General features: G+C 40.0%; 1 protein-coding gene across 1 annotated transcript; it reads right to left on the bottom strand.

The window, feature by feature from the left end:
• Positions 1–6,036: 6,036 nt before the first annotated feature.
• PLRG1 (pleiotropic regulator 1) lies at positions 6,037–21,590 on the bottom strand. Its single transcript, XM_053403066.1, has 15 exons — positions 21,457–21,590; positions 16,793–16,899; positions 15,659–15,801; positions 14,870–14,923; positions 13,859–13,952; positions 12,979–13,069; positions 12,684–12,785; positions 12,235–12,327; positions 11,759–11,908; positions 11,556–11,657; positions 10,560–10,662; positions 9,631–9,739; positions 9,313–9,452; positions 7,823–8,016; positions 6,037–6,570 (listed from the first exon to the last, which is right to left on the bottom strand). The coding sequence occupies exons 1-15, from the start codon at positions 21,463–21,465 to the stop codon at positions 6,511–6,513; spliced, it is 1,551 nt and encodes a 516-aa protein (XP_053259041.1). The 5' UTR covers positions 21,466–21,590; the 3' UTR covers positions 6,037–6,510.
• Between the last annotated feature and the right edge of the window lie 4,270 nt (positions 21,591–25,860).

The following is a 25,860-nucleotide window of genomic DNA, read 5'->3' as shown; positions in this document are numbered from 1 at the left end:
GTCTGGCATGCCTGAACCTTGCACAAAGCAGGAATGAGCCTAGCGCTTATAAACTGATGCACAGAGAATTCAACCCTGCTTTGCGCAGTAGTTCCCTGGACCCCAGCAGACCCCAGGTTTGATAGGTGGGTGTTTCCACTCACCTTGTCAAAGGTTGCCTGTCAACATGATAAAAATCTGGCACACTGGGCCAAAATGGTTCCCCACCCCTGCTGTTCAAGTTCTTTAAACAAGATACCACCACTGAGAAATCTCAAGTCAATCCAGTTCTAATCTTTAATTGTTCAGGCACATGGATGAGTTTCAGGTAGATTAATCCAAACAGCAGATCCTAGGCCATTATCACAAGTTGCAGAAGTCTGCAAAGTATGTTTTCCATGCCGTACAGTTGCTGCTGTTTCAACTTTTATTTCTCCAAGACCCTTTTTGACATGCAAAATATGTTGAATGGATCCAAGCCTCTTTCTATATTTACATCTATTTAAGAAACATAAAACCCATTTCCCCTTCTGGAAAAAAAATGCATATTCCGGAGAGTGAACTCATTTCCTGCATTATTTACATGTAACCATGACATGAACATAATAAATTAATTGGATTGAGTTCTGAAGAGAAACACACGCATGCTTCAGTAATTAAATTTTTATTTGTGATTAAGTTGCAGAGAATACACAATATTCATATTTTACTTAACACACAAAATATTTAGTTTTGTTGCCCAATCTTCCATTAACAAATGATAACATCCCCACTCTAATCCGCACTGCATGCTTTCATATACAGGAATCCTGTTTTGAAGCTTTATGATCCTAATCAGTCACATAAAACTTGCAATTATGTTACAAGAAATTGTTTTCCTTTCTTATAGTTATGTACAATATTAAAATCAAAACCCTTTTAAGTCATGTTGGTAGGAAAGGAAATTTTACACACTTAGAACAGTACATGCTACCAGATAAGAGGAAATTATAGGAGTTCTGATTCCAATTTGAAATACACTTAACAAGTTCTGAGTCTCAAGTAACATGGAGCTTTCTAAATTTCCACACTTGTATCAGTTAACAAAAGAGCAAAACATACAAAATGTATTCCAGATTTGTTATCTGAAAGAAACTGCTAAGGACAAAAACAGGCAAGAAAAATTATTAGAGCCAACAGCATTGTTCTGTGCCAACACTTATTTCTATGGGATAACCAGCTTCATCTAACCAACATTCTTAAATCTAATTAATTGCATGAAGGGGTTAATACCATACAGTCCTGCCAGACTTAATCTAGAATTCTGGAAACAGGTAATCAAGTCTATTGTTCACCCTCAGTCTACATGTGGATCCAGTGTGTGAGCTCTGAGTTGCTGCCTCTAGCTGCATGGCTTTTACAAGCCGCTCAGGTTCCTAGACCAATAATTTAGGAGCTTTTGCCACTTTGTAACTGAACTAAGTTTTACTCCCTGTGCAACTTTTCTGAAGCACACGAATCTGACCTTTGAAGCGTTTGTAAGTAAACCATTTCTTTACATACCAAAAGTGTGGGTTTTTTCCCCCTATGCTGGAGGAAGAGGGAAACTTTGGAAACAAACTTTTAAGGGAACATTTTTGGAACTCACTTTAAAGGATATATTTTAAAGCTCTAATAACCTATATTTCCATACTTTACTTTGCTGCGTATTGTGATTGTAAATCTCTGCTGGGATACCAGAGTACTTGCCCCAAATTTGGATCTTGGCATCTAAGATTTATTTTGTCATTGCACCAAATTTGTTGCTGGCTTAGCAGTCCCTCGGCCATATAGTGCTATCCTATTCATGTTTACTTAAAATTTCTGCTGTATCTAATGGAGCTTATTTTCTTAGGTGTGTTTAGGATTGCAGCCATAGGTGTTTGTAGAGGCATCCTTACCTGGCAGCGATAATGGCTCTCCTGGCTATGGTGCCAAACTATTGTCTGGGGAAATCACTGTTCTAATCGCCACCTTTCACAGTGTGAATGTAAATAAGATTGTTGAAAATACTAATTAAAGGTTCAAATAAGTAAGCATTGTTCTCCAACACCTGCTCTTTGCATTTCCTCCCTCAGGCCTATATTTGAGCCACTCAGTTCCTTGTGAAAGCAACTGCTGACATTTATAAAATTATTAAAATATGCAGGAATATTATCTGCAGTTTCCTATTTGTCATGTTGCAAGGGCCAAAAGCTTTTCTGCTTCTAAAACTTAATGAAATGTGTGCAGACTTGTAATATTGAATGTACCCCTGGAGTCAGTAATCTTGACCATATGAAACTTGTTTTAATACTGGCTTGGTTAAAAAATAAAAAGTTTTCAATCTGAAGGACAAAGAACAATTTATGGCACAGCAAGACTGCCCAAGATTTTTATACCTCCTATTCTTTCTAAAGTATTATAGGCTGAATTCATAAATGGTAACAGCTATTCTATTATATGCCAACGGGACATCACTAATTGTAGCGACGGGAGCTCTGTTGCAATCTGCTACATCCAAACAGTACTCAAGAGAAAGCCCACTGAAATCGTGGGTACAGTGGTACCTCGGGTTACATACGCTTCAGGTTACAGACTCCGCTAACCCAGAAATAGTGCTTCAGGTTAAGAACTTTGCTTCAGGATAAGAACAGAAATCGTGCTCCAGCGGCGCGGCGGCAGCACGAGGCCCCATTAGCTAAAGTGGTGCTTCAGGTTAAGAACAGTTTCAGGTTAAGAACGGACCTCCGGAACGAATTAAGTACTTAACCCGAGGTACCACGGTACTACTATCACTCCAAATTTCTATGGCCCAGAATTCTACTCCAGCCTCCAAAACACAATTGGCTGATTCTATAAATTGCTGGGCTGACAGAGCAGATTTCTCTGACACTAGGCCTTTGTTGTTATGACTCACAATCTGATCCTGACAAACGTTCTCAGATTGTTTCATTAAAACATGCCATGATGGCGCACCTGATCTTTCACATCTGACAGGTTTCATAATTAAAGCCGTTTACAAAGTACTGGCAAATGTTGACATTTGCCCAAGGAACTAATTTGCTGCTCACCATCAAGACTGAGTTCCTGGTCTGCACTTTTCTATCTTCTTTTAATCTCAGTTCATCCCTGGTGTTTGTTGATCAGTTGCAGACTAACTAACTGCTGAGGCTTGTTTAGTGAGCCTTTTAGGAAAACCAAGCACAAAGATTTTGCCTGAGATCCAAGGACCAGATCAGGCTCTTGTTTCTGGAGCAGAATCCCAACAGTGTGTAAAAGGTGGTTACTTTCTGAAACACTACCATATACTGACTTGTTCAACAAAGTACACTAGCCAAGCAGCAATTAGTTGAATGCTCTAGTCTTTCCAACTGGAATACAACCAATTTTAGTTAAAAACTAGGTATCAGATTGCTCAACATATTACAAGAAATTGTTTCATAAAGTATATGAGAAACCATGTGCATAGCCATTAGCCCTATTCTGCAAATCTTTGTGCTACAGGTTGTGCACATATGATGAAACCGGGAACTTAGAGCATACTGCACGTTTCCACAAGCCGTAGAATGTATTTTTATTCTGGTTTTTTCCTGACATAATGCTCTGATGAGAAATGTACAATAGCTCTTCCATGAGCAGATGTTATCGTGCACATACAGGAGAATCCAAATGGAGCTAACCAATTGAGCAGTTTTTCAAATTAGGTCCCTGGCTGATCTTATGGTGCAGCCACGGAGCTGTTTAATATGTTTTAATGAAACTTGCACACCACACCATAAATATGTCTATTTGGCATTAAACATCCTTAATCGTATTAACCCAGGGAGTTGGCACTTACACCACTGTGAAGATTATGGGGAGAAAATTAAATGCTATTTCACGAGGTCAAACTTTTGTTTAAATTGCATCATAACTACATTAACACACATTTGCAATACCTTCTAACTGTAATAGAACATTTTTTCCAAAAGAGACAATTCATGTGTAAGTTAACACTAGCTTGTGGTTTTATGGGACTTCAGTTGATAACAACCAATATTACAAACCAAGTATTTCACTGGCAATATTAAATTTCTATGTACACAAATACGTGTTATACTCATGTAAATGCTATTGGAACAGAGTAAGTGAAGATGTTGAAGATATCCAACCCATTAAAAAAAAGTGTATAAGACTGGAACAATGCACCTAAATGGCACCTTGGGAGGGCTCTCCGAGTTGAAGGCAAAACCCAAAGTGTTATGTTGGCACACAATGGATTTTCTAGCAATTTGTTCCAACGCAGCCCCTTCCATCCTCTGAAAAGCTAAGCGCGAAGATCACAAGAATCCCAAAGCAGGACTCAATGACGCGTGCAGAACTGCAGTCAGAAATAGAGCTGGGTGATAACTGGTTTTCAATATTGCGATATATCACCAGCTAAACATGGCGATATACCAATATATCACAGTATGTGAAATAAGGAACTACGCAGAGGTGAACAGGACAATGTCCCGGCAACTGCTACTACTTTGGGGCTAAAACTGATAAATGATATTATCAATCACCTCATGGTCACTTTCAGCAGCAGGCAAGCCAAAATGCATCCTAACAGGACTTTTGGTTTTGGGCTTGGCTATCAAAGAGTGGCAGCAGTAACAGCATTGGCCTGTGAGGCCTCACAGTGGTGCCAGGATTTGGCAGCAGAAGTGGCAGTGGCCTACAAGTCCTCGCGGTGGAGACCCGGGGGGGGGGGGAGCCTTGCGGCAGTAACAGGTGACAGGAGTAGCAGCATCCTGCGAGGCCTTGCGGCAGCAACATAATATTGCAATATTCTGGCAATGGTGATGGCAGTAGTAGTGGCAGCCTGCGAGGCCTCATAGCCACACAAACATTGGGGCTTGCGAGGCCTCGCCATGGTGGCAAGAAGTGGCGGCAGCCTGCAAGTCCTCTTGAGGGTAGTGGGAGGAAGTGGCGGAAGCTGGCAGCCTGCCTCAGTGAGGCCTTGCAGGCCACCTCTGCTTCTGCCACTGCCTCCTGCCACCACTGCAAAGCCTCACAAGCCACTGTCATTGCAACTGCCATGACAAGACCTTGCAGGCCATTGCCGCTTTTGCCACTACAAGGCCTTGCAGGCCACTACTGCCCCCACTACAAGACCTCAGAGGCTGCTGTTGCCTACTGCTGTGGCGAGGCTTCGCAGGCTGCCAATTATTGTGCCACTACTGCCAGGCTGCCACTGCTTCTGCCCCTTCCCCGCTGTTGATTCTGCCACCTCCCGGCTGCTGCTACTTTTGCCACCTAGGAGACCTGGCAGTCCCAGATTATTTGTATTCACTATGACTCATTGCTGTACTTTGGATTGTCCTACATGCCACAATTTCGTAGCCAAGCCCCAAACCAAAAGTCCTATTGGGATGAATTTTGGCTTGCCTGCTGATGAAACTGACTTTGTGGTGATTGATAATACTGTCATTTATCCGTTTTAGACCTCTTAAGTAGTAGCAGTTGCCTGGACATTGTCCTGTCCACCTCTGTATAATTCCATCCTTATTTCAGACATTGTGGTACAGTGCAACCTTTAGCTGGTGAGTTATCGTGATGGTGAAAACCAGGTATCACTTAGCCCTTACACACATTATGCTTCGCGATATATTGCCTGCTCAAATATGAAACAATTATCACGATGTGAGCTTCAAATTGGTTTTGGACCATATATTGATATATCGCCCAGCCCTAGTCAGAAAGCAAAATTGCTAAACCATCGCATTGTAAGTGGAAGCATTTCCACTCACTCAGAAGACTCTTTTGATCTCAGCCAAAAAGCTTGTGTCGTTTCAGAGCTGCTCTTCTACCTCGTCTGTGGAGTCTTAAAAAGACTTGTGTTTTAAAAGTTTGACTAACAGAGAATCAAATAATAGACACTCATCAGAAAGCATTTTAAAGAGGTTGTTTCATTAAATTTTTAAGTAGGATTCTGACACGAGATGGTCAAAACCATTGCTCTGAAACAGAACCACACGTACAACATATAAGAGCACAGTTCTGCATTTTAGTTGTTAACGCCCAAGAACAAACTGGAAAAGAAATTTATATTTTATTGCATTACAGCTCAATGAAGTAGCACATTGTATTAAGGACATAAATCACTTTTACAATGGCTTTCCCCCCCAACAGTTTTACTATTTGGTGCCGTAGGATCAAGTACCAAACAGGAGTTTTGTTTTGTTTTTTTTTCCTCGGGGGAAAGAAGAGGGATACAAGAAAAGAGCAGGTGGGATTCACACCACCTTCTGCCCACATAGAATGACATGCACACACTGGGTGACTATGATCACCAGCACATTACCATTTTATTAAAAGAAACTTTCACTTCTTCAGATGTGCGTAACATCTGCAGTTGATTTCCTGGGATCAGAGAGAGGATAATATCCTAGAGGGAAGCCATATATAATATAAAAACTGCAAACTAAACAAAGCAATGACTTGAGGAGAGTTCAGGCTTTGTAGTCAGAGTCAGGATTATGGCACAGCTATTCAGGTGGATTCTCATTAAAATCGTTTTCGCTTGATGATTTCTGGTTTCCAGCTGACAGGATGAGTTTCTTCAGTCTAGAAGTATTTTTAAAAGAAAAAGAAAAGAAAAAAACACATATTGGAATTCCAGCTTGTGTTAAAGTCAGAATGTTTAATAAGATCAGTGTCATTGAATTTTACTATGAAATCACACTCTTGATGAACTAAGTTTATTGATCCAGCTGAAGTTAAGAGAACAATATAAAAATATTGCCATCAACAGGAGGGTAAAAGTTATCAGTTTGGTTCAATATACATAACCATATCAATAAATGTTTATTATGGGTGGTATCCGGTGGCAGAGGAGGCAGCAGAACTGGAAACCACTGTGTGTTTCTTTCAACTTCTAAACACAAGCATTAGAATTTATCAATTAAAAGGCCTGGTAAGATAAGCCACTAATCCCATTTCACAGCTGGAGTGTAATATAGATCAATGCATCAAATGTGTGGAGATGACGACACAAGTAGATTTGTTTACTGGATCTACTATAATTATTTAAGTGGCTCAAATGCATCATACAATCAAGATATGCAGTGACAAGCTTTTGTTTAAAAGTAGAAAATAAAGCAACAAAAAATATTTCACAGTTTCCTTTGATCAATGGTTCCCAATAAAAAATTCCAGAGTGATTTTCTCCCCTGTAAAACAAGCGTAGTTTGATGTACAGGGAAATAATAATGGACAGAAGGACTGCTGCCACTATAGTCTTAAGTTGGAGCAAGCAATGCAGCAGAACTCTGTACAACAGATAATAGGCTGCAAACCTACACACATGTAACAAGAATTCAGTGGGACTTTTTTCTATGCACAGGATTGTGCTCTAAGTGTCACAGATAATCAGCGTGGCTAAGGAAATATTTGTCTGCTTTTAAAATGCAGCAGCCATCTCCAAATCCATACGTCCTTTTGTAATCTTGTGAAACTAGTATCAAGCATTTTCTGCTCTGAATAAATGCATAGTACTTTCTTCTTTTTAACAATTTTTTAAAATCTACCCTGTTCAGGCTGAAAATGGAATTAGAAATCATTTTATTCCATTGTTAGAAAGTTACAGGCAAGCAACCTAACTGCCCTCTATTTGTAGCGACTGCTTTTTTATTACATTTTCCCATCCCATGAGATGCATTTGCTGCTGAAGTAGGCCGGCTGCCCAAGCTAATGTGTAATCACTCTAGCAGTAAGCAGTGTTTAGGGATAATGCTTCCAGAATCTCTGTCCTAAGAGTATCTTAAAACCTAGTTTTATATATAAAATATGTGGCAAAAAAGAATATGGTTCTCCATACCGCAGTATCATCTTCTCTGTAGACTTTAATGGTTTTATCGGCTTCAGCAGTAAGCAGCCTGCTTTCAGACTGATCAAATGCACACGCAAATATTCCAGATTCGCTGTCCAATGATCCAGGCTGAACAGCCGCATGCACTCTCTGGAAGTTATACCCAGTTCTCCAGTCCCAAAGATGCATCGTACCATTGTCAGCTGAAAAACAAAATCAGTGTTACACCTGCTTTACAATTCAATATACAGCCCAAATTCACTTTAATGTTTTTATTATATATAAAAAACCCCACTTACTCTATGTAATCACAACAGCACTATCAGCACAATCCTATGCACATTTACTCAGAAGTCTAACACAAAGGTGGGGTGAGGGGTGGTGGATGGTGATGGGAAAAGGAATTATCTGTGGGATTGAGTGTATGTTGTAGGTATGTTGTAGGTACGTAGGTATGTTGTGTGAAATGTATGTTTGTTTGATTGTATATTTGTAATATATGTGTATTAATGTTGAATTATTTTAACAATAAAATAAAAAATAAATTTTTTTTTAAAAAAGAAGCAAACCCCACTGAGTTCAATGGAGCTTATTCTCCCAGGAAAGATTCATAGAATTACAGCATATCAATTCATCAATTAGTTAAACCTTTGTTGGTTTGCAAGTAGTTCTGAAGCAAGTATACTGTGCTTTCAGATGATGCATGCACATGTCATAGCTGGCATCAGTTTAGAAGAGGCATTTCGTCTTATGTAAGATAAAGGGGGGATGTTTCTTAAGATTGTGCTTGCCATCTGCAGTCTATAGTAAAACACAGGTGCCACCATTTAGAAGGCCCTGCACCTCATCTCCATCAAATGTCAGATAAAGGTGGGATTTGGAACAAGAATTCTTCCAATTACCACCCTCAACATACTTGGACCAAGTTCATTTATGGCTCTAAACCAGGCATCCCCAACCTTCGGCCCTACAGATGTTTTGGACTACAATTCCCATCATCCCTGACCACTGGTCCTGTTAGCTAGGGATCATGGGAGTTGTAGGCCAAAACATCTGGAGGGCCACAGGTTGGAGATGCCTGCTCTAAACCAAAGCTTTCCAAACTAATTTTGTTGGTGACACACTTTTTAGACATGCATCATTTCACGACACAGTAACTCAGTTTTACTAGCAAACCAGCGCTTTAACTAACCCCTTTCTAGCCCCGGGAGAAGCAGGGAGCATTCATGCGACGCCAACACACTAACATGTCAAAACACAATTTGGAAAGCTCTGCTCTAATTGTTAAAAGCAGTATTTTGAATAGTCTGGGACACAAAGCTCTTTCAATGCTAGTACTATACATTTGTGGAGTCAATCAAAATGGACTGGTGACGTCTGAGCTATTCAGAAGTTTCAGAACTGTCTGCATAAGTCAGCCCTGCAGACAGCATGTTACAGTAAATAATATGAAAAAAAGAGTTATTCCTATTCAAGCTACTTCTAAAATTCTCATTTACCTCCAGAAACCAGAACTCCATCTGAATTCACAGCTAGTGTATTGATAATAGCACTGTGACCAGAAAGATTCTGGATAAAGTTTCCATCAGGGAATTTCCACTGTTTGATGTTATCCGGCGACCCAGATGCAAACGTGTACCTGTAACAAGGTGTATTGGAAGTTCAGTTAACCAAAGACTACTATATCTGATTAACAATTTAATTTACCACTTTCTTCAATAATATACATTGTTGCAGTTGTTGTAGTTATATTATAATATTATTATATGTATTACATTACATTAACAGGACAGGAAAAAACCTGAAAAAAATCTTACTGTCTTGGGTGCAGTACTACTGCTCTTACTGATTTCTTGTGATTGGTTAAAGTGACCCGTGTTTTTCCTCCCACTAAGTCCCAGAGTCGTATAGTGGTATCATGACTTCCTGTAAATACGAAATAATAAGAACAGATTTTAGAAAGGCATGTGGATGGGATAAGTATCTGAACTGCCTGTATGTTAAAGAATCACACACTCCAATTTTGTTATACTTCCAAGTTTCACAATTACAACTCTACTTCTGAGAATCCCTGCAGAGAAGGCATCATCATATGCATCGATGTTACCTTAACTTGCATTTCAATGTCTTGGGGGGGGGGGGACTTAGGATTATCCAATAGTAAAACTTTCTAAGCGCCAAGGAACTTCTTTTCTGAAAAGGCCTTTTATCTGCTGTATACACATTTGTAAGTAAATAGATTCCTACTGGTTAGTGGATTAGCACCAACCCATTGTAAAAACTCCCACTGCTAGTTTCCAGTTGAAAATCAAGCAGCAAAATGGGCTATAATAATAATAATAATAATTTATTATTTATACCCCGCCCATCTGGCTGGGCCTCCCCAGCCACTCTGGGCGGCTTCCATAAAAACCAAAAATACAGTAAAATATCACACGTTAAAAACTTCCCTGAACAGGGCTGCCTTAAGATGTCTTCTGAATGTCAGGTAGTTGTTTATCGCTTTGACATCTGCTGGAAGGGCGTTCCACAGGGCGGGCGCCACTACCGAGAAGGCCCTCTGCCACATATTCTACCATCTTCAATTCACAACATCGCTGCAAATCAGTTGTTTTCTGGTTCTCAATATGTTTCCAAAGGGATTCTGGGAATTGGAACGGCAGTTTTCCTCCCCTATACTCCAGCTGACTGTAACAGTGAACTGCTGGATATGCTGTATGCATTTGGTAAACAACTTCCACCATACCTGTGATGATCTGTGGTTCTGCCGCTTGACACTTCACTGTCGCCACAGCATTTGTGTGTCCTGCCAATGTATGCACGCTCGCTTTTGTCCTCACATCCCAAATCTAGAGAGGTTAGAAGCAAATTAGAACAGATAAATACACCATCCACCATCAAAACCAATGACAAAAGTATGTATCACTCAAGTCTCTCCTGATGTGGAAGGCCAACTCTTCCTCTGCTCACCTATTAGTTCTAGTATTACTTGTTAGCAGTCTGGGCTTTCATCATCAAACTTCCCTCATCTTCTTGTGAACTTGAGCCCAGCATTTAAGAATTATTGCCCTAAATCATTTGACAATTTGTGTATTACGCAGTGGCAGATAACACACTGAACTGTAGCCAAAGCAATAACTCTTAGGCCACAGGAAGCCTTCAAAAAATTAACTCATACAAAGGTATCTGTTACAACCCACCCTAATGCCCCTGAAGATAATGAAACACATAAACTAGGATGGAAACTGAAGCTGTCGGCCAAGTATTAAATGTTCACTAAACAGGAGGCAGGCAGGAGGCATATATGCTTTGAAGAGCTGATTCACACATGCGACATTTTTCCTACATTGTGACATTATTTGTATTTTTTTAAATTGGGAATAATACAGAAGAACACAGAATTGTATTTTCCTGTAGCAATACATTATTGACAAGCAGGTATGCACACATATATTCACAGCATATATCACATATGGTGGGATACCCCAATTTGCCTAAACAGAGACTATGTCCATGTAAGATACAGGGAGTGCTATACATTCCTGCTCAAAGGCCAAGTTTCAGTCTTCATTGCATGATTTAGATCTGACCAAATCACATACCCTAAACCAGGGAGGGTGAGTAGGATTTGTACCTTTTGAAATGGAATCCAAATTGGCAAGAGACAGGAAACCTATTTAAGCATTATACTACGTAAGAAGAGACAGATCAAATACATCACAGATATATCTGTTTTACTTACACGTGCAGTTGAATCTCTGCTACATGTTACAAGCACATCTATTGTTGGATGCAAATCCAAGCCATACACAGCACTCAGGTGGCCATGGTAATGCCTAATAACCTACACATCAAACATATTTCAGTTAAAACAGGATGCTCCATGAATAGGTAATCTTTAAATTACTAATAAGATTTCAGCTGCTGCCAATGTGCTTAGCTTACCTTATTATATTCAAGGTCCCAGCATTTCACCTGTTTATCTTCTCCACAAGAGAAAAGGTATGGACTCCGTCCACTCACTATTACACCCCGAACTGTACTAATATGCCCCGTCAAAGATAGTTTCAGTTTGCCGCTAGCAAGGTCCCAGATCTGAAGCAAGAAAAACAAATGTTTTGATGATTTTGCAAAAGTTAAGACATCAAAGACTGCTCATTTAAGTCCAACATCTCAAGGACGTTGCAGCATACAAAACCAGACCTAAGCAGCATACAAAATTAACCACTACACAGAATTATAAAGTCTGAAAACTCAGTTTTTTATTTAATTCCAGTTCCAGCACACTGGTGCAACTAAAATTCTAGATAACAGAAAGAAAGACGGGCAATTAATTATGCTGGTCATGAAACACTTAACAGCACCTAAAATAGCATCAATAGCAGCAGACAGTGGTTTTTCAGTTCTTTGCTATATCTTACCTTTATAGTTCGGTCAGCAGAGCCAGTAACAAACCACTGATTTCCTGGTTCTACTGCAATACATCTCACCCAACCTAAGTGTCCACTGATAACCTGCAATTGTTATAAAATGAGATGGATTGTTATAAAATAAGATGGATTGCACGGGTGGCGAGGCTTCGGATTGGCTTGCACCAATCAAAGCCCAGTTCCCTTCCTCCACAGGGCAGGGAGAAGCCAGGAGGAGGGAGGGAGGAGGTGCCGCCGCGGTGTGGGGGGAATGGCGCCCGGGGGGAAATGGTAAAAAAATGGTGCAGTCTGAACAATCACACCAATCTAAGTGGCGATTCCAAGACTATCCCAGAGGGCAATTGGGCCTAATCTGGCCCACGGGCCTTAGGTTTGAGCCTGCCAGTGCTTAGCAATCAATTTATCCTGAGATTAATCCTTGCAACTTATTCCCTACTTACTCTGTACAGCTTCCATGGGGGGTGCCATTGTGGTTTTGGCATTGTCGGAGCCTTCTTTGCCATTAATGCAGAATTTTTGTTCCCACCAGCTTCCATCATAGCCTATAAAAGGAACAGACATTTTAAAACTACACTCAACAAATATCCCACCCTGCCCTAATAAGTTTCTACTATCCCTATATGGTTATGCAGTGTCATTCTGTCACAACCCTATTCCCAACAAAGTCACTGTTAAGAATACAATTTGGTAAATTTACTGCATCTCCATCAGAGGCTTTCAATTAAGGGGACTTACCAGAGTCAAACCTGGAGGCTGTGAGCGCTCAGGAATTCCAGCATGTCTGTATATATCACCAACACTAGAAGCAGTTCGATTTGATTCCATTCTGGAAAGGCAGGGGGAGTGGACGTGAGGCAGAGAAAGTGAAGATACATTATCCTACAAAGGGTTAGCAGACGCTTGTTTTCAGTTGCTTCTTTTCAAGTAACTGACAAAATCTTGTACATGTAAATGTAAAAATACAAAAAGTGTCCTTAAAACAGTCCTGTAAGGTTGGTCAGCATTACTGCTTCCATACTGCAGATGAAGGGCTAAGGTTTTTAAGAGGCAGCCATTTAGGCTGCAAACCTAAGCACGCTTACTAGGAAGTCCTTCTGAATTGAATGGGACTCACTTCTGAGTGAACATGGTTAGTAAACTGCATGGTTAGTGGGTACAGGTGAAATCTGAACCAGGACTTCGTGGCTCACAGCTCAAATCCTTGCAAACTAGCTTTTACCGGAAGGTCCCGCAAAGACTTCACTCAAAAATGGAAAAGAACTGAACATATGCCATTGTCTTCACATCACTCCTTAATCCAAAGCCCCCTTTTTCGTCTCATCTCCACAGAGACGAAATGCTGATCAATTGTACAAGGAAAAGGCTCTCACAGTAATTCCAAACCATCTCATCAGACAACATTCAGTTCTTAAATTTCAGCAATATAGAAAAACAAATGAAGCTGCATCAATGAAAAAATCCAAAAGTTCAGTTTCAGATCGAACACATTATTCTATTTCCATTAATACAGATTTAAATAGCTGTTCTTTACATTGCATTTTCCATGCAAACTTCATCAGCTAAAATCATCAGTTAAAAACACAGAATAATTTTGCTTTTAACGGAATATAATTACTTGGACTGAGAAGGTGGCAACGCCACAGCTAATGACTGAGCTGCTGATTCACTAGGCATCCTCTGAATTTTAGTGTCTGCAGTCAAAGCCACTCCTTATAAAAGAGAAAATACACACAGTTAAGACAAATCTTAATTACTTTTTGTTACCAACTAAATCCTGATCAATCTATTCTTGCTGACAAAAGCCAGCCCTCAAAACTTAGTCATTATTGATCATATGTATTTAATGCTATGGATCTAAAGATTTTAGTTGATTTAATTTTACCTGACTTTAACAGGGCTAAACTGGCTTTTAAAATTCAAAGAGTCCATTTTCTCTCTTTGGAACAGGTTGAAACTATAGTTCTCTATAATGCAGGTAAAAAAATATAACTCGTGATACTCTGGATACCTAAGTATACCGGACAACTTGTAATGCTCATTTGGACACTTTAGATACTTTAACAACAACTTAAGCTCCAGTGTGTGTGTGTGTGTGTGTGTGTGTGTGTGTGTGTGTGTATATATATATATATATATATATATATATATATATATATATATAAAAATTTAAGTTTAAATTATGAAATTCTTAGGTTCAAAGTGTTCCATGAGAGAAATACTCCCTGTTAATTTTCACTAAACACCTCCCCCAATTTTCCAGGACCATCATATCTCTTAGCCAATATCCAAAGATTTAATAACCAAATGTTTAAGAACAAATGCATCTCCTTCATTTCAAGTAGTGATGGAATAATGAAAGATACTTAAACATTTCAAAATTTGCCTAGTGCACTTCCACTATAACATGTAAGAACTCATTAGGTAGATGCAAACCACACTTCAGTAAACATTACTTGTGTAACTTGCATGTATAAGTCGCACCCAATTATTTTTGGTATTGTATCCTCTAACTTCATTAAGAGACAGTGACTATCAAGCACTGCATCATTAGTGGCATCTTCCTGGGGAAAATATATATACTAAAATTGCACTCAATTTCACCCATATAGTTTGTTCAAAATCTTACCAGGTCCAGGGGGATATGGATGTGTCCCTGTTATCAAATATTCATCATCATCACCTAAAAAGAAAGAGATTTGTTGATTATTACTTTAATAAATATTATAGTAAACAGATAATTACTTGAATTCCTAAACACACCTTTATACAATTTTCATTATAATTTGCACATAACAAGAACTGCTGGTACTGTCTACCTTGTAAGCACATGCATTATGCGCTGCTTATACACTTAACAAGAAACTTAGGAATTCACATTTTTCCACTCATTCTTCTGGCACAGTGGCATTTATTTCCATTTTTGTTTCTTTGAGGAGTATTATTAAATGTCTTGCTTACTGTATCAATAAACCATTAATAAACACAGTCAGATATAAATATAATTAATAATAACATGTTCTGCACTAGCAAGCTATACTTAGGATAAAGATCACCAGCTGCTACAGCATGGCAAGTCACAGATCATGCCATGTGCCAATGCCACTGTCAGATACACAAAGACTTTCTATGTGAAAGAAGAAGAAAAACTTCAGTCTTCTGACGTGTTGTTCTACAAATATTTAATATGCAGTTCCACTTGCCATGTCTTTGTCAACCACATGTATGCTGCCTTGGGTCCATGACAGAAGAACAGGAAATTAAGATTAAAAAAAAAAAAAATCCAGGGTCCTCATTTGTGTAACCACATTGTAACTGAAAGTGCAGCACAATAATTGTGTAACCACATTGTAACTGAAAGTGCAGTGGGGCCCAAATGTCTATACTCAGGTTTATACAATTATAACTGTAGCCATACCTTGATTCTGAAGATACTGCTTATGTCCATAAGAATCAATCACACCATGGGCACCCTTCTCTCGAGCATTTTCTTTCAATACAGGCATGTGAAGCACAGAACCGTACTCTGTACGAAGTTTAACGGCCATCTTTACTTTGTGGCTGCATAAGAAAACACTTTAGTACATGTATATTTTTGATGCACTGTATTATCATAACAAACTCATGCTTTAAGTAAGATACACAATTAGGAGTTCTGATAACAGTTTTGATGTTCTTGTGGAGTTATATTGGGATGCAGTATGCTAAGTATTTAGATAAATATTCCAGCAAACAGGAATGTTACTGAATGTTATAATTTTCTAGATTTTACTACACCCTAGGTGTTCATAGGCCCTAGTTTATAAAGGAAAGCCCTCTATTTAAAGGGCTGCCCAGTCAAAATCCAGGTTAAAGATAAATAATTCTAAAAACGGAGAGCTAGAGCCTTCCCCATCAATAGTTAGCACCTGGACTACAGGCTGAACAGGCACACAGATCACCTGGTCACAGTTATTCCAACTATAGTGAGATATAACTGTATTCTACTTAATACAGTGCCATACTTCTGAGACATAACTTCCCTTCCTCTCCTATAGCTTCCACACACTGCCCAAATGTGCTACAGAGGGTCCACAAACCTCCAGAACAGACTTTGGGGGTTCCAGGAGGCTGCAGAAGGGGGATAGTTCTGCTCCACCAATGACATCTGTTCCACTGCCAGGAGGACACAGTTCAGTTTCTAAGTTTGCATCTGTACACCTGTGCTGGCATACAGTGTACAAATTTTAAGCAAATCTGCCCCTTCTGTTTTTGTTGTTGTTTTTTGACGATGCATTTCTGACTATGCATATCCCACCAAATATTTTTTGATACTTCAGCATAAACTCAGTGGGTGATACAAACACAGGATTAGTTGGGTACATAGCCGAGTTTTAACTTCATCCTCCATCACTGTAAACACAATCCAATGTTGATTCTAAGCCCTCAAGAACTAGTTCATTTCAAGATGATACTGTGATACTATGGAATAGGGTTACTGAGTAATGGATTAAGTTTTTAGACTGGTTTGTAGCTTCAAAAGCACCAATAGCTTACTGGCAATCCTCCTTACCTCCTATCATCCAATGATACTGGTTTTGCATTGTCAGCCACAAACATGTCATGAGTTCTTTTCAAAGATCGGAAAACAAGGGTATGCACAGAGTGCTTTTGTACTTCCTAAAGGGGAGAAAAGTTTCAGACACATCTTTAGCAAGACCTATTTCATTAAAAATGCTCAACGAACATTGACGAGCACTGATCCCCCCACCCCCACATCTCTTCCTCAAGTCCTTTGCACATGTCAGATAACTCAAGGAAGGTTCTCATTTCTCCTGATCTCTAGAGTAGACAGAAATCTCATACCCTTCTATCTGATTCAGACATAAACACTATATGAGAAATCAGCCTTCTCTCTGCCAAGTCAGAAGAGGCAAATGGTGAGAGTCTTCATACCTTGCCAAGTTTGGGAGTAGACAGAAGAAAACACAAAATACTTATTTCAGGTCTAAAGTTCAGCATGATGACATGAGAGACCTTTCCTTCCCCTAGAGCAGGGGTGGCCAACTCTCAAGAAACTGTGATCTACTTTCAGAATTAAAAACTGGCAGTGATTTACCCCTGTTTTTTGGGGGTTCAGCTCAAAGTTTTTATGGGTTAAAAATATAGCTTTTGGGGGGGACTTCCGTTTTTTGGGGGGGTTAAAGACAAGGGACAAAGGGGTAAAGTCGTTCACAAAAAGATCGCTATGAATGAAAACAGCAACACAAAGAAAGCTCTTACCTTCCAGAGATCAAACAACAATGGAGGGCGGGGCGAGGGTGCGAGGCAGGAGTCAGTTTTAGCGACGCTAAGGAAAGGGGGCCAGAGATTGACCGCGATCTAGCAAAACCTCGCGGGGATCTACCAGTAGATCGCGATCAACCTGAGCATTGTATTTGTAGCATTAAAATTTCAATTGGACTATTTTGAGCATAAATGAGTTGGATACAATTCACTGTGTTTAACTATCTACGGTAAGTATGTATGTACTTGATACATCTTTACTAAATAATAATGTTTACTAAATACTTTTTTTGGTGAACTTCTTTGGTATGTATTTTTAGCTGCTTGTTAACATTGTTATACAATTCTAGTTTTGTTTTAATTTACAGTATATCAAAGAAATGTGTCCTAGAAATAAACAGAAGTACAATAGCTACTAAAATGTAAAATGTTTTTAAAAATAGTTTGCAGTAGTATGTGTACTTAGAAAAATATAACCCATAAATGTTACTTTCACTAGTATTGTGATGTTCTAATTGAGTCCAATAAAAGGTATTAGACTAACAGTACTTAGGCATACGTGGCTAGCTTGACTTTATTTTGTTCTCCTTTAGAACAAGTGTAGCTCACTTTCCCCACCTCCATTCAAAAAGAAGGCAAAGTACCAAAAACAAATGAGAAAAGGGAGCATAGCTCTTGCCCCCATCCTAATAAGTACCTGTTTACTCTGCAACAGAATCTGCTAAGTGTTAAAAACTATGACTGAACTTTCCAAATGAAGTATTAAGTTAACTTTCTTCCTTTCCGGAGTGTCAAGATCAAAGACATTAGACTAATGCTTTGGTCAAAAGTCTGTTTTCCATCCTAGGGTGAACTGGGTGTAAATCCAAACATAAAAGCTCTGCACTTCCTTTCTGGCAAGTCACCTTTCATATACATTTAGAGGCCAGAGTTCCCCTAAATTTATTGTCATTGTAAAACTGGATAAAAACAAACAGAGTGAGGACATTATTTACAGAACATTAAACATGATCCATTAGCTTTCTGCACGCCCAGTCAGAGAACTGTTTCTCATTTTTTGTTGGCTCCAATCAACTATTACTTGCTTGGTTGATCAGGCTAGCATGATAATGTTAATACAGAGGCCACATTAAACTGCTTTTTACTATTATCCTACACTGGGAAGCCAATGTCAATTACATTGGTGATACTGGAATTTCCTACCTTGTTTATGTGACAAAGCAGCTATGACAAACAAATGATGAATAAAAGACCAAGGAACTGATGCATGCTCGAATGCAGTGGAAGTGGGGTGTACACATTTGTCCCAGTCAGTTACTCCTTAACAAAAGCACCGACTAAACCCATTTGCGCCCAAAATGATATGTGGAAGCATGGAAGTATTTGGGTTCACACATGAAACCCCAACTACTATTAATAACAAAGAATGTTATTCAGTAACATGCATTCATTACTTCAATTGCCGTTCACCATGTAGATGAAACTGTTTTCCTTCCATACTCCATTACACCATAAATAAAATCTCTGCCTCTTTTAAACATCTTAACAGCAATTTTGTCAACCTGATTTTATTCTCCAGCTAGGAAAATGGGCACTTGCATTTACTTATCCTATCCTCCATTCTCTCTTGTCCCTTAACACTAATGTTCTGTATGCACTTTGTGCTCCCCAAATTTCTTTGCTGACCCATGTTGTTCAGGAATGTCTCCCATGTTCTAACACACAGAGAAATTGTGGATGTGGAGGCTGCATGTCTGTGAAACGTGCCATTCATATTCTTGCTACTTGGTGAAAGGTGCATGATGCTGTTTATCCTACAAGACTCTGTATTGGTTAGAGTTTGTGCTTCAAGACAAACTTTCAAACTTTTCAGGGCTACAAAATGAGATACCAAATCTGACATAATGGATAGCTGTCAGGTACACTGTCCCTCTGCCATCAAACCCAATTTGTGCAAGGCCCTGCACTACACCCACAGCCTTCTTGGGCTTTTGCACCCGTGTAAAGTTAAGACCTCTGGCTGCGCTGTTGCAAGATGGAGACTAGCATTCCTGTATCAATGCAAGGCCACTTAGTTGGCATCCAAAGCCATGGTTTGGTTTGGCTTAACTTAACATGCAAATGAGACCAGACATTTTATGCATTATCTTTAGTACTTGGAAAAAAGGGTCTGAAACCTAGAAGCTGATGATGATCTGGGTAAATAGTAACTCATTTATCACACAAACTTCTTCCCCTGCTCTTCAGTGAATACTTTTGTCTGAGTGGTAGCAAAATGCAGAAAAGCTAAATACTCTAGAATTCTTTGTAGAATTCATCCACAAACATGGTTTATCATGGGATAATTATCTCACATGGGCCCCATACAAGCATAACCCAGCATGTAATAGCAGCATCCCTCTACGTATGTGTACAGGCAAGATGGATACAGCAGTGTTCATCTTCCTATTGCCTGACCTGTCAGGTATTTGAGGAATAAAAAAAGAACAGCACTTGGGCAGTATGTGTGCCTTACAGACAGCTTATTTTATAATGAAGAAGATCTGGGGATAATTGCAGCTTTTTTAAAGGATTATGAGCATGTAAGCACAGCACACCAATAAAGCTCAGACCAGGCACAAGGATTTCCCAACATTTCTGCACCTAGTTTTAAAAAGGAAATGCAGTTTTCCTGTCACTTTTCATGAGTAAGCAAACAAAAGTTCACCAAGTGTTATTTATTTTTGGGTGTAGAAAAACTTACACCTTTTTTTTAAAAAAAACCTCACTATCCGAGGAAATGGAAAAACACTAACACTATGCATATAGCCTGTACTGTCAGCATTGCTTATTATGGATGTAACTCTCCATGATCTCAGACCTTTCTGGTTTCCCAGTTCTGTCACCAAAGACGCTTTTCAGGTCTGTGACTGAATGGGAGGCCTTCTGCATTCAAGGTATACAAGTGAACAATTTTTCCTTACTCAGAAGAGATATATATAAAAATAACTCTTCAGTCTTTATCACCAGATGAAGGTAAAGCAGCAGCAAACAAACATTCCTGCATCATTCCTAAATCCAGAACCACCTGAGAGCCCCTTTAGCTACCAACTATCACTGATGGATGTTCACTGGCATGTTCGAATGCCAGGAAGAGGGGCTAGTTCGTGTACTGATGGAATCCATGAGTTGTTATTTCTGAAGTGGGATTAAGTCTACACTCATTTATATATATATATACATATATATATATATATATATATATATATATATATATATATATAATTTGATTTTTAAAAGGTATAAACATGTAACAAAAATCAATTCCAAATCCAAATACTGAGATTACTCTGAATCTCCTGTCTTCCCCCCATCCCTTCCATGGGTCCTAATGATGATATTTACAACTGCGTATCAATACTTGCCCAAATTTTTGTCCTTCTAAATTATCCATACTTTCTGTTACTTGACTAGTGTGATTAAAATTTTACCAATGTTTTAAGCTACTTACAGTGGTCTCGTACATAAACTATAAACTTTCCCCATTCTTGTCGTCTCGATTTCTGAGCTTCCCAGTTAAATTTTTGCCATTTCCGCAAGTCAACACTCGTTATTGATCTTTTCCATGACTACCTTCACGTTTCATGCTTACTATCTGCCTGTAAGACACCCTGAATGTGCGAAAACCCTCCTCCAAGCCAGCATCGGGAAGGATTTTGAACGCAACTCTCCAAGCTCCTCTCTCGCAGACACACGCTCCGGTTCGACCCTTTCTAAGGCACAGCCGGCGTTGGAGGAAGGCAGGTCCAGCTCTTCGCCCAAACCGAAGACAAGCAACTGCCTCATCCAGCTGATTTCAAAGGGTCTAATTTTCGCGCAGCTGAGCCCCCCCCCCCAAAAAAAAGCGGCGCGAAGGAGCGAGACGGCCCTCAACTCGTCGCGCCACGAGCCTCGGCAGTTCCATCCTCTTACCTCCACCATGGTGCCAGCCTCCTCAGTTACAACCACCTGGTCATTCAGCGAAAACCGCGGCAAAACCGACGCCGGACGCAGCCCCGTTAGCAAGAAGGCGCCACTTCCGGCGCTTTGCCGTCGCCGCGCCGGAACTGACGCGATGTTCCCTCTGCTGCGCCTGCGCGGGGCAGCGTTTAGGGCGGAACCTCTTCGGTTCCACCCAGTGCCGGGCGCTCGCTTGATGGCGTCACCGGAGGGCTGCCCGCTCGAAACGGCAACCCCGCACGTAGCAAAGGGGGCTGAGAGCCGGAGAGAGATGAATTGATGGCTCAAGACAGTGTGGCGGCAGCCTCACGCCCTTGCCGTATGCCATATGCGCCTGGCTAGAGAGCGAGTCCCCGTGGGACTTCCAGGGAAGCGCGTGAGAAGGATGCAATTCAAACCCCCGTGTTTCTGTTTCTTTCCCCATTAGCCATTCTCATAGAAACACCTACGGGGCGTCACGCCATCCAGTGATATTTATAATCAGGAGCTTGGAGGTTTGTGAACAAAAATGCTCTGAAACTGAAAGCCACAGAGCCATAGGACCATTGCGAACTTATTATTAATTAAATTTGTATATCGCCCTTTATCCATAGATTTCAGAGTGGTTCACAATATAAAATGACAAAATGAAAAAGACAAAATACATAATAAAAACAAGAATAACACACCCCTCCCACTCAAACACACATTTTATCATTGTTATTTACTCATCTGAAACATATTTTGGTATGATCCAGGAATCAATTCCGTTTAAGTAAGGCTGCAGAACATGCCAGGGTAAGGTATCAGATTGGATTTTACTGTGCTATCTGACTAACTGAAGCTGCAGTCCTTTGGAATAATCCCTTTAAACTTAGTGGGAATAAGGCTGCTCCAATCCCATGTACATCAGTGATGCTGGATAGTTTTCCAAAGGTATTAAACTGTGGCAGTGTTGGGAAGTAACCAGGAAGAGCTGTGGTTCAGCAGTTAAGCACATCCTTAGCATGTAAAAGGTACTCATTGGATGGACGGATAAAACCCGTGGAAAGCAGTCACCAGTCAATGCAGATGGTACTGACCCAGGTGGACCAATGGTCTGACTTGACATAACACAGCTTCCTATGAATGCTATATGACTATCCGTGTGCTGAAACTACCGTAATGCACTACAGCAGTTCAAATGCCACCTTTATATCATGGGTGAGGAACCTTTTTCATATTGAGGGCTGCCTTCACTTCTGGTATAGTAACATATTTTAATTTTCCCTGGGTCACTGCAGTAATTTATTGTTTGTGGATTTTTACTTATTTTTGCTGTTTTAAATCATTTTATTTGTTTCTACCTTTGTGTAGTAAATAAATTAAGTTCTGAGATGTCGTAGCTGTTAGCATTGCTGCTTGCTCTGCAGAAATGGTGGCAACTCAATTCTTGCTCACCAAGTTTTTTCTGACGCCGCTACTGAATAATGCTTAAAGCAAATTTGTGAAAATAAAAATGGGAATATTGTGCTCAAGGCAGCACCCATTACGTCAAGATACACTGAATATAATGAATTGCAAAAGTGGCTGTGGAATGTTTGTGTGTGCGTGTGTACAGCATTGCGTAATAATTATTGTAAAACTGAGTTCCACTACATCTGTGGACAAGTTTAATCGGATGGCTTCAGTTATGTTTTGTACCTCAGAGGGCACTAAGTGTAGTTACAGATTCTGAACAGAAGAGTGCATGAGTTAGCTTTTCATTGACCCCAAGAAAAAGATTCTGTTTTTTTAACATTAGAAATCTGGCAAGATTTACTTGGCTCTGATATTATACATACCTATCTGTGAGTAAGCCCCAATGAACTCAGTGTGGTTTACTTCTGAGCAAACATGCATGCTGCCAGGCATGTATGTGTAGAAATGCTGCTGCACTGTTTCTAAAAAAGATCCTTGCTTGCCCTTAGAGCTAGAGATAGCCAAGATTCAAATTCCTTCGAAGAAGTTTCAAAAAACAAACAAATCCCAGATCGTATCAGATTATAGTTTCTTCCAAATATTTTTACAGCTAACTATTTTGGATATGGACAGAAGTCTTTTAAATTGTTTGTTTATTCATTTGATGAGTCCCACTTTTCTGGAGAGCTTTCAAAGCTTTTTTTAATTGTTTAGTTCAAGTTCCATGCTAAATTTCACAACCGGGTTAAGTCAGCTGATGAAAATAAACAGGAAGCATCCCACACATTAATCTTTAAAAGTGTGTGTGTGTACTTGCTTGCTTCCAGCATATTGTCATGATGTATTCTCACTTACGAGAAACTACTACAAATATTTGTTGCCTTCAGACTACAATTTGAGAGGGCCAGAGAGAGATTTCATGTTTGCACTGCTCTTTTAAAAGACAGAGTAGGTTTGCAACCCTGCTTGGGGGAAAAGGACATTTCTAAATAAGTTAACAACCAGTAAAGAGCCCCCTCTTGCACAAACACAGTGGCTTATCTGTGGCCTACTCATAGAATTCTGCAGAGCTGCACACAGACATATCATTTGATCTGAGAGTCACTAACTAGTGGCCTTGGCTTATCAGTCAAAGCAGGGCATTGCACCATGACTGAACAAACCAACAAGGCAAACGATGCAGTTTAGGATCTCTGTTCTCCACTGTCCAAATATATAGGTAAATAAGAGGAAAGCCTAGGAAAAGGAGAAATGTCAGCCAACATTTTCTTGTTTTAAGAAAAACTCTTCACCTCCACCTCTTGAGCTAGAAGAATCTGCTACATATTCTCTCTCAGTAGAATGAATTACTGTACCTTCCAATAATTGCTAAGATGGTCGTTTTCCTGCCTCATCAAAAAAAGAAAAAGCAACGTAGTTCATAACAGGTCAAGGAAATGAACATACTGTATTACCTATTTGCCATATTTGAACAACAAGGATATGCAAAGAGAGGTTCTTGGTGTTACCCTAAAATTGTGTAATTTCCACCCCATAGATATTCAAGGCTTGAACATAATCATTTTCAAGAAGTGCTGGGAGACATTTTTATTTGTTCCAGCTTTTAATGGCTATAGCCAGAGTTAATGCTGGTGGTTTTTATTTTCCTTAGTGGGAGCAGGGTTAGGTGGGTTTGTGGGACACTTGTATTCACTGCTCCATTTCCACATACTCCTAGGCTGAGACAAGCCAATAAATAATAGATACCAGTAAATATGTTCAGGAATGGGTGTCCCAAAGTCTGAGCTTCAAGAACTCTGGTCCTGGGAGTAAGTCCTATTGAACTCTCAGTGAGACTTCCAAGTATAGCACAATTTTGTATGTCTATACATTTGCTAAAAAGTGTTAAATATCTCCAGATAGTCATGTTTTTGGCTATATACAAACTTCTGTTTATCCTGTGTGCTCCAACTGCTGTTCTGGGAAGTGGTATTTACACGACATTATGACATAAGAAGAGCCTGCTGGATCAGGCCAATGACCCATCTAGTCCAGCATTCTGTTCTCAACTAGATGCCTTTGGGAAGCTTGCAAACAGGATTTGAGCTCAAGTTCCCAGCAGCTGTTATTCTATCAACTGGTATTCTAGCAACTACAGTTGTACCTTGGATCCTGAACGCCTTGTGAGTCAAACGTTTTGGCTCCCGAACGCCACAATCCCGGAAGTAAGTGTTCCGGTTTGTTCTTAGGAACCTGAATGTCCGACACAGCTTCCGGTTGGCTGTAGGGGCTTCCTGCAGCCAATCAGAAGCCATGCCTTGGTTTCCGAACGCTTTGGAAGTTGAACGGACTTCGGAACGGATTCCGTTTGACTTCCAAGGTATGACTATACTCATGGATATTTCTGCAGACTTAGAGTTACCGCTGGCAGTCCTTTCACTAGTAGTAGTCAATATTAAGCCCCAAAGTATGTCCACTGGTAGGACAGAGACCATCTCTGTATGTTTGTTGGGCCCCAGGATTAGACTTCCTGAAGCTGGCATAATTTACATAGAAGCTACCACATGCAGAGTCAGACCCTCAGTACATCTGGCTCATCTGCGCTGCCTGGCAATGGCTCCCCCAAGTTTTATGGCAGGAGTATTTCCCACCCTTTCCTGGAGATACTAGGATCTTCACCATGCAAGGCAGATGCTATACCATTGAGCTACGGCCATTCTCCAAGTAGAGCCATGTCAGGAAAAAAGGAGATAAGTCACACATGTATCTCCTGTGCTGGCTGGCCCAAGCCAGCAGGGCTTGGATTGCAGCAGGAGATCTGATACCACTCAATCTCACTTAGATAGGCACTGTTAGAAGGGAGATTATAGATGCTTATAAATCTTTGTTTGGCGTGGAGAAAGCTTGAGGTAGCATGCAACTAATAAGCTTAAATAAAAATCATCATCTGGTTAATCTGGCAGATGTGCCACATTAAAG

Source organism: Podarcis raffonei, chromosome 9 (assembly GCF_027172205.1).
Source record: "Podarcis raffonei isolate rPodRaf1 chromosome 9, rPodRaf1.pri, whole genome shotgun sequence".
Classification (NCBI taxonomy): Eukaryota; Metazoa; Chordata; class Lepidosauria; order Squamata; family Lacertidae; genus Podarcis; species Podarcis raffonei.
Note: the sequence above shows the minus strand (reverse complement) of the source record. Positions and strands in the feature narration are given on the sequence as shown.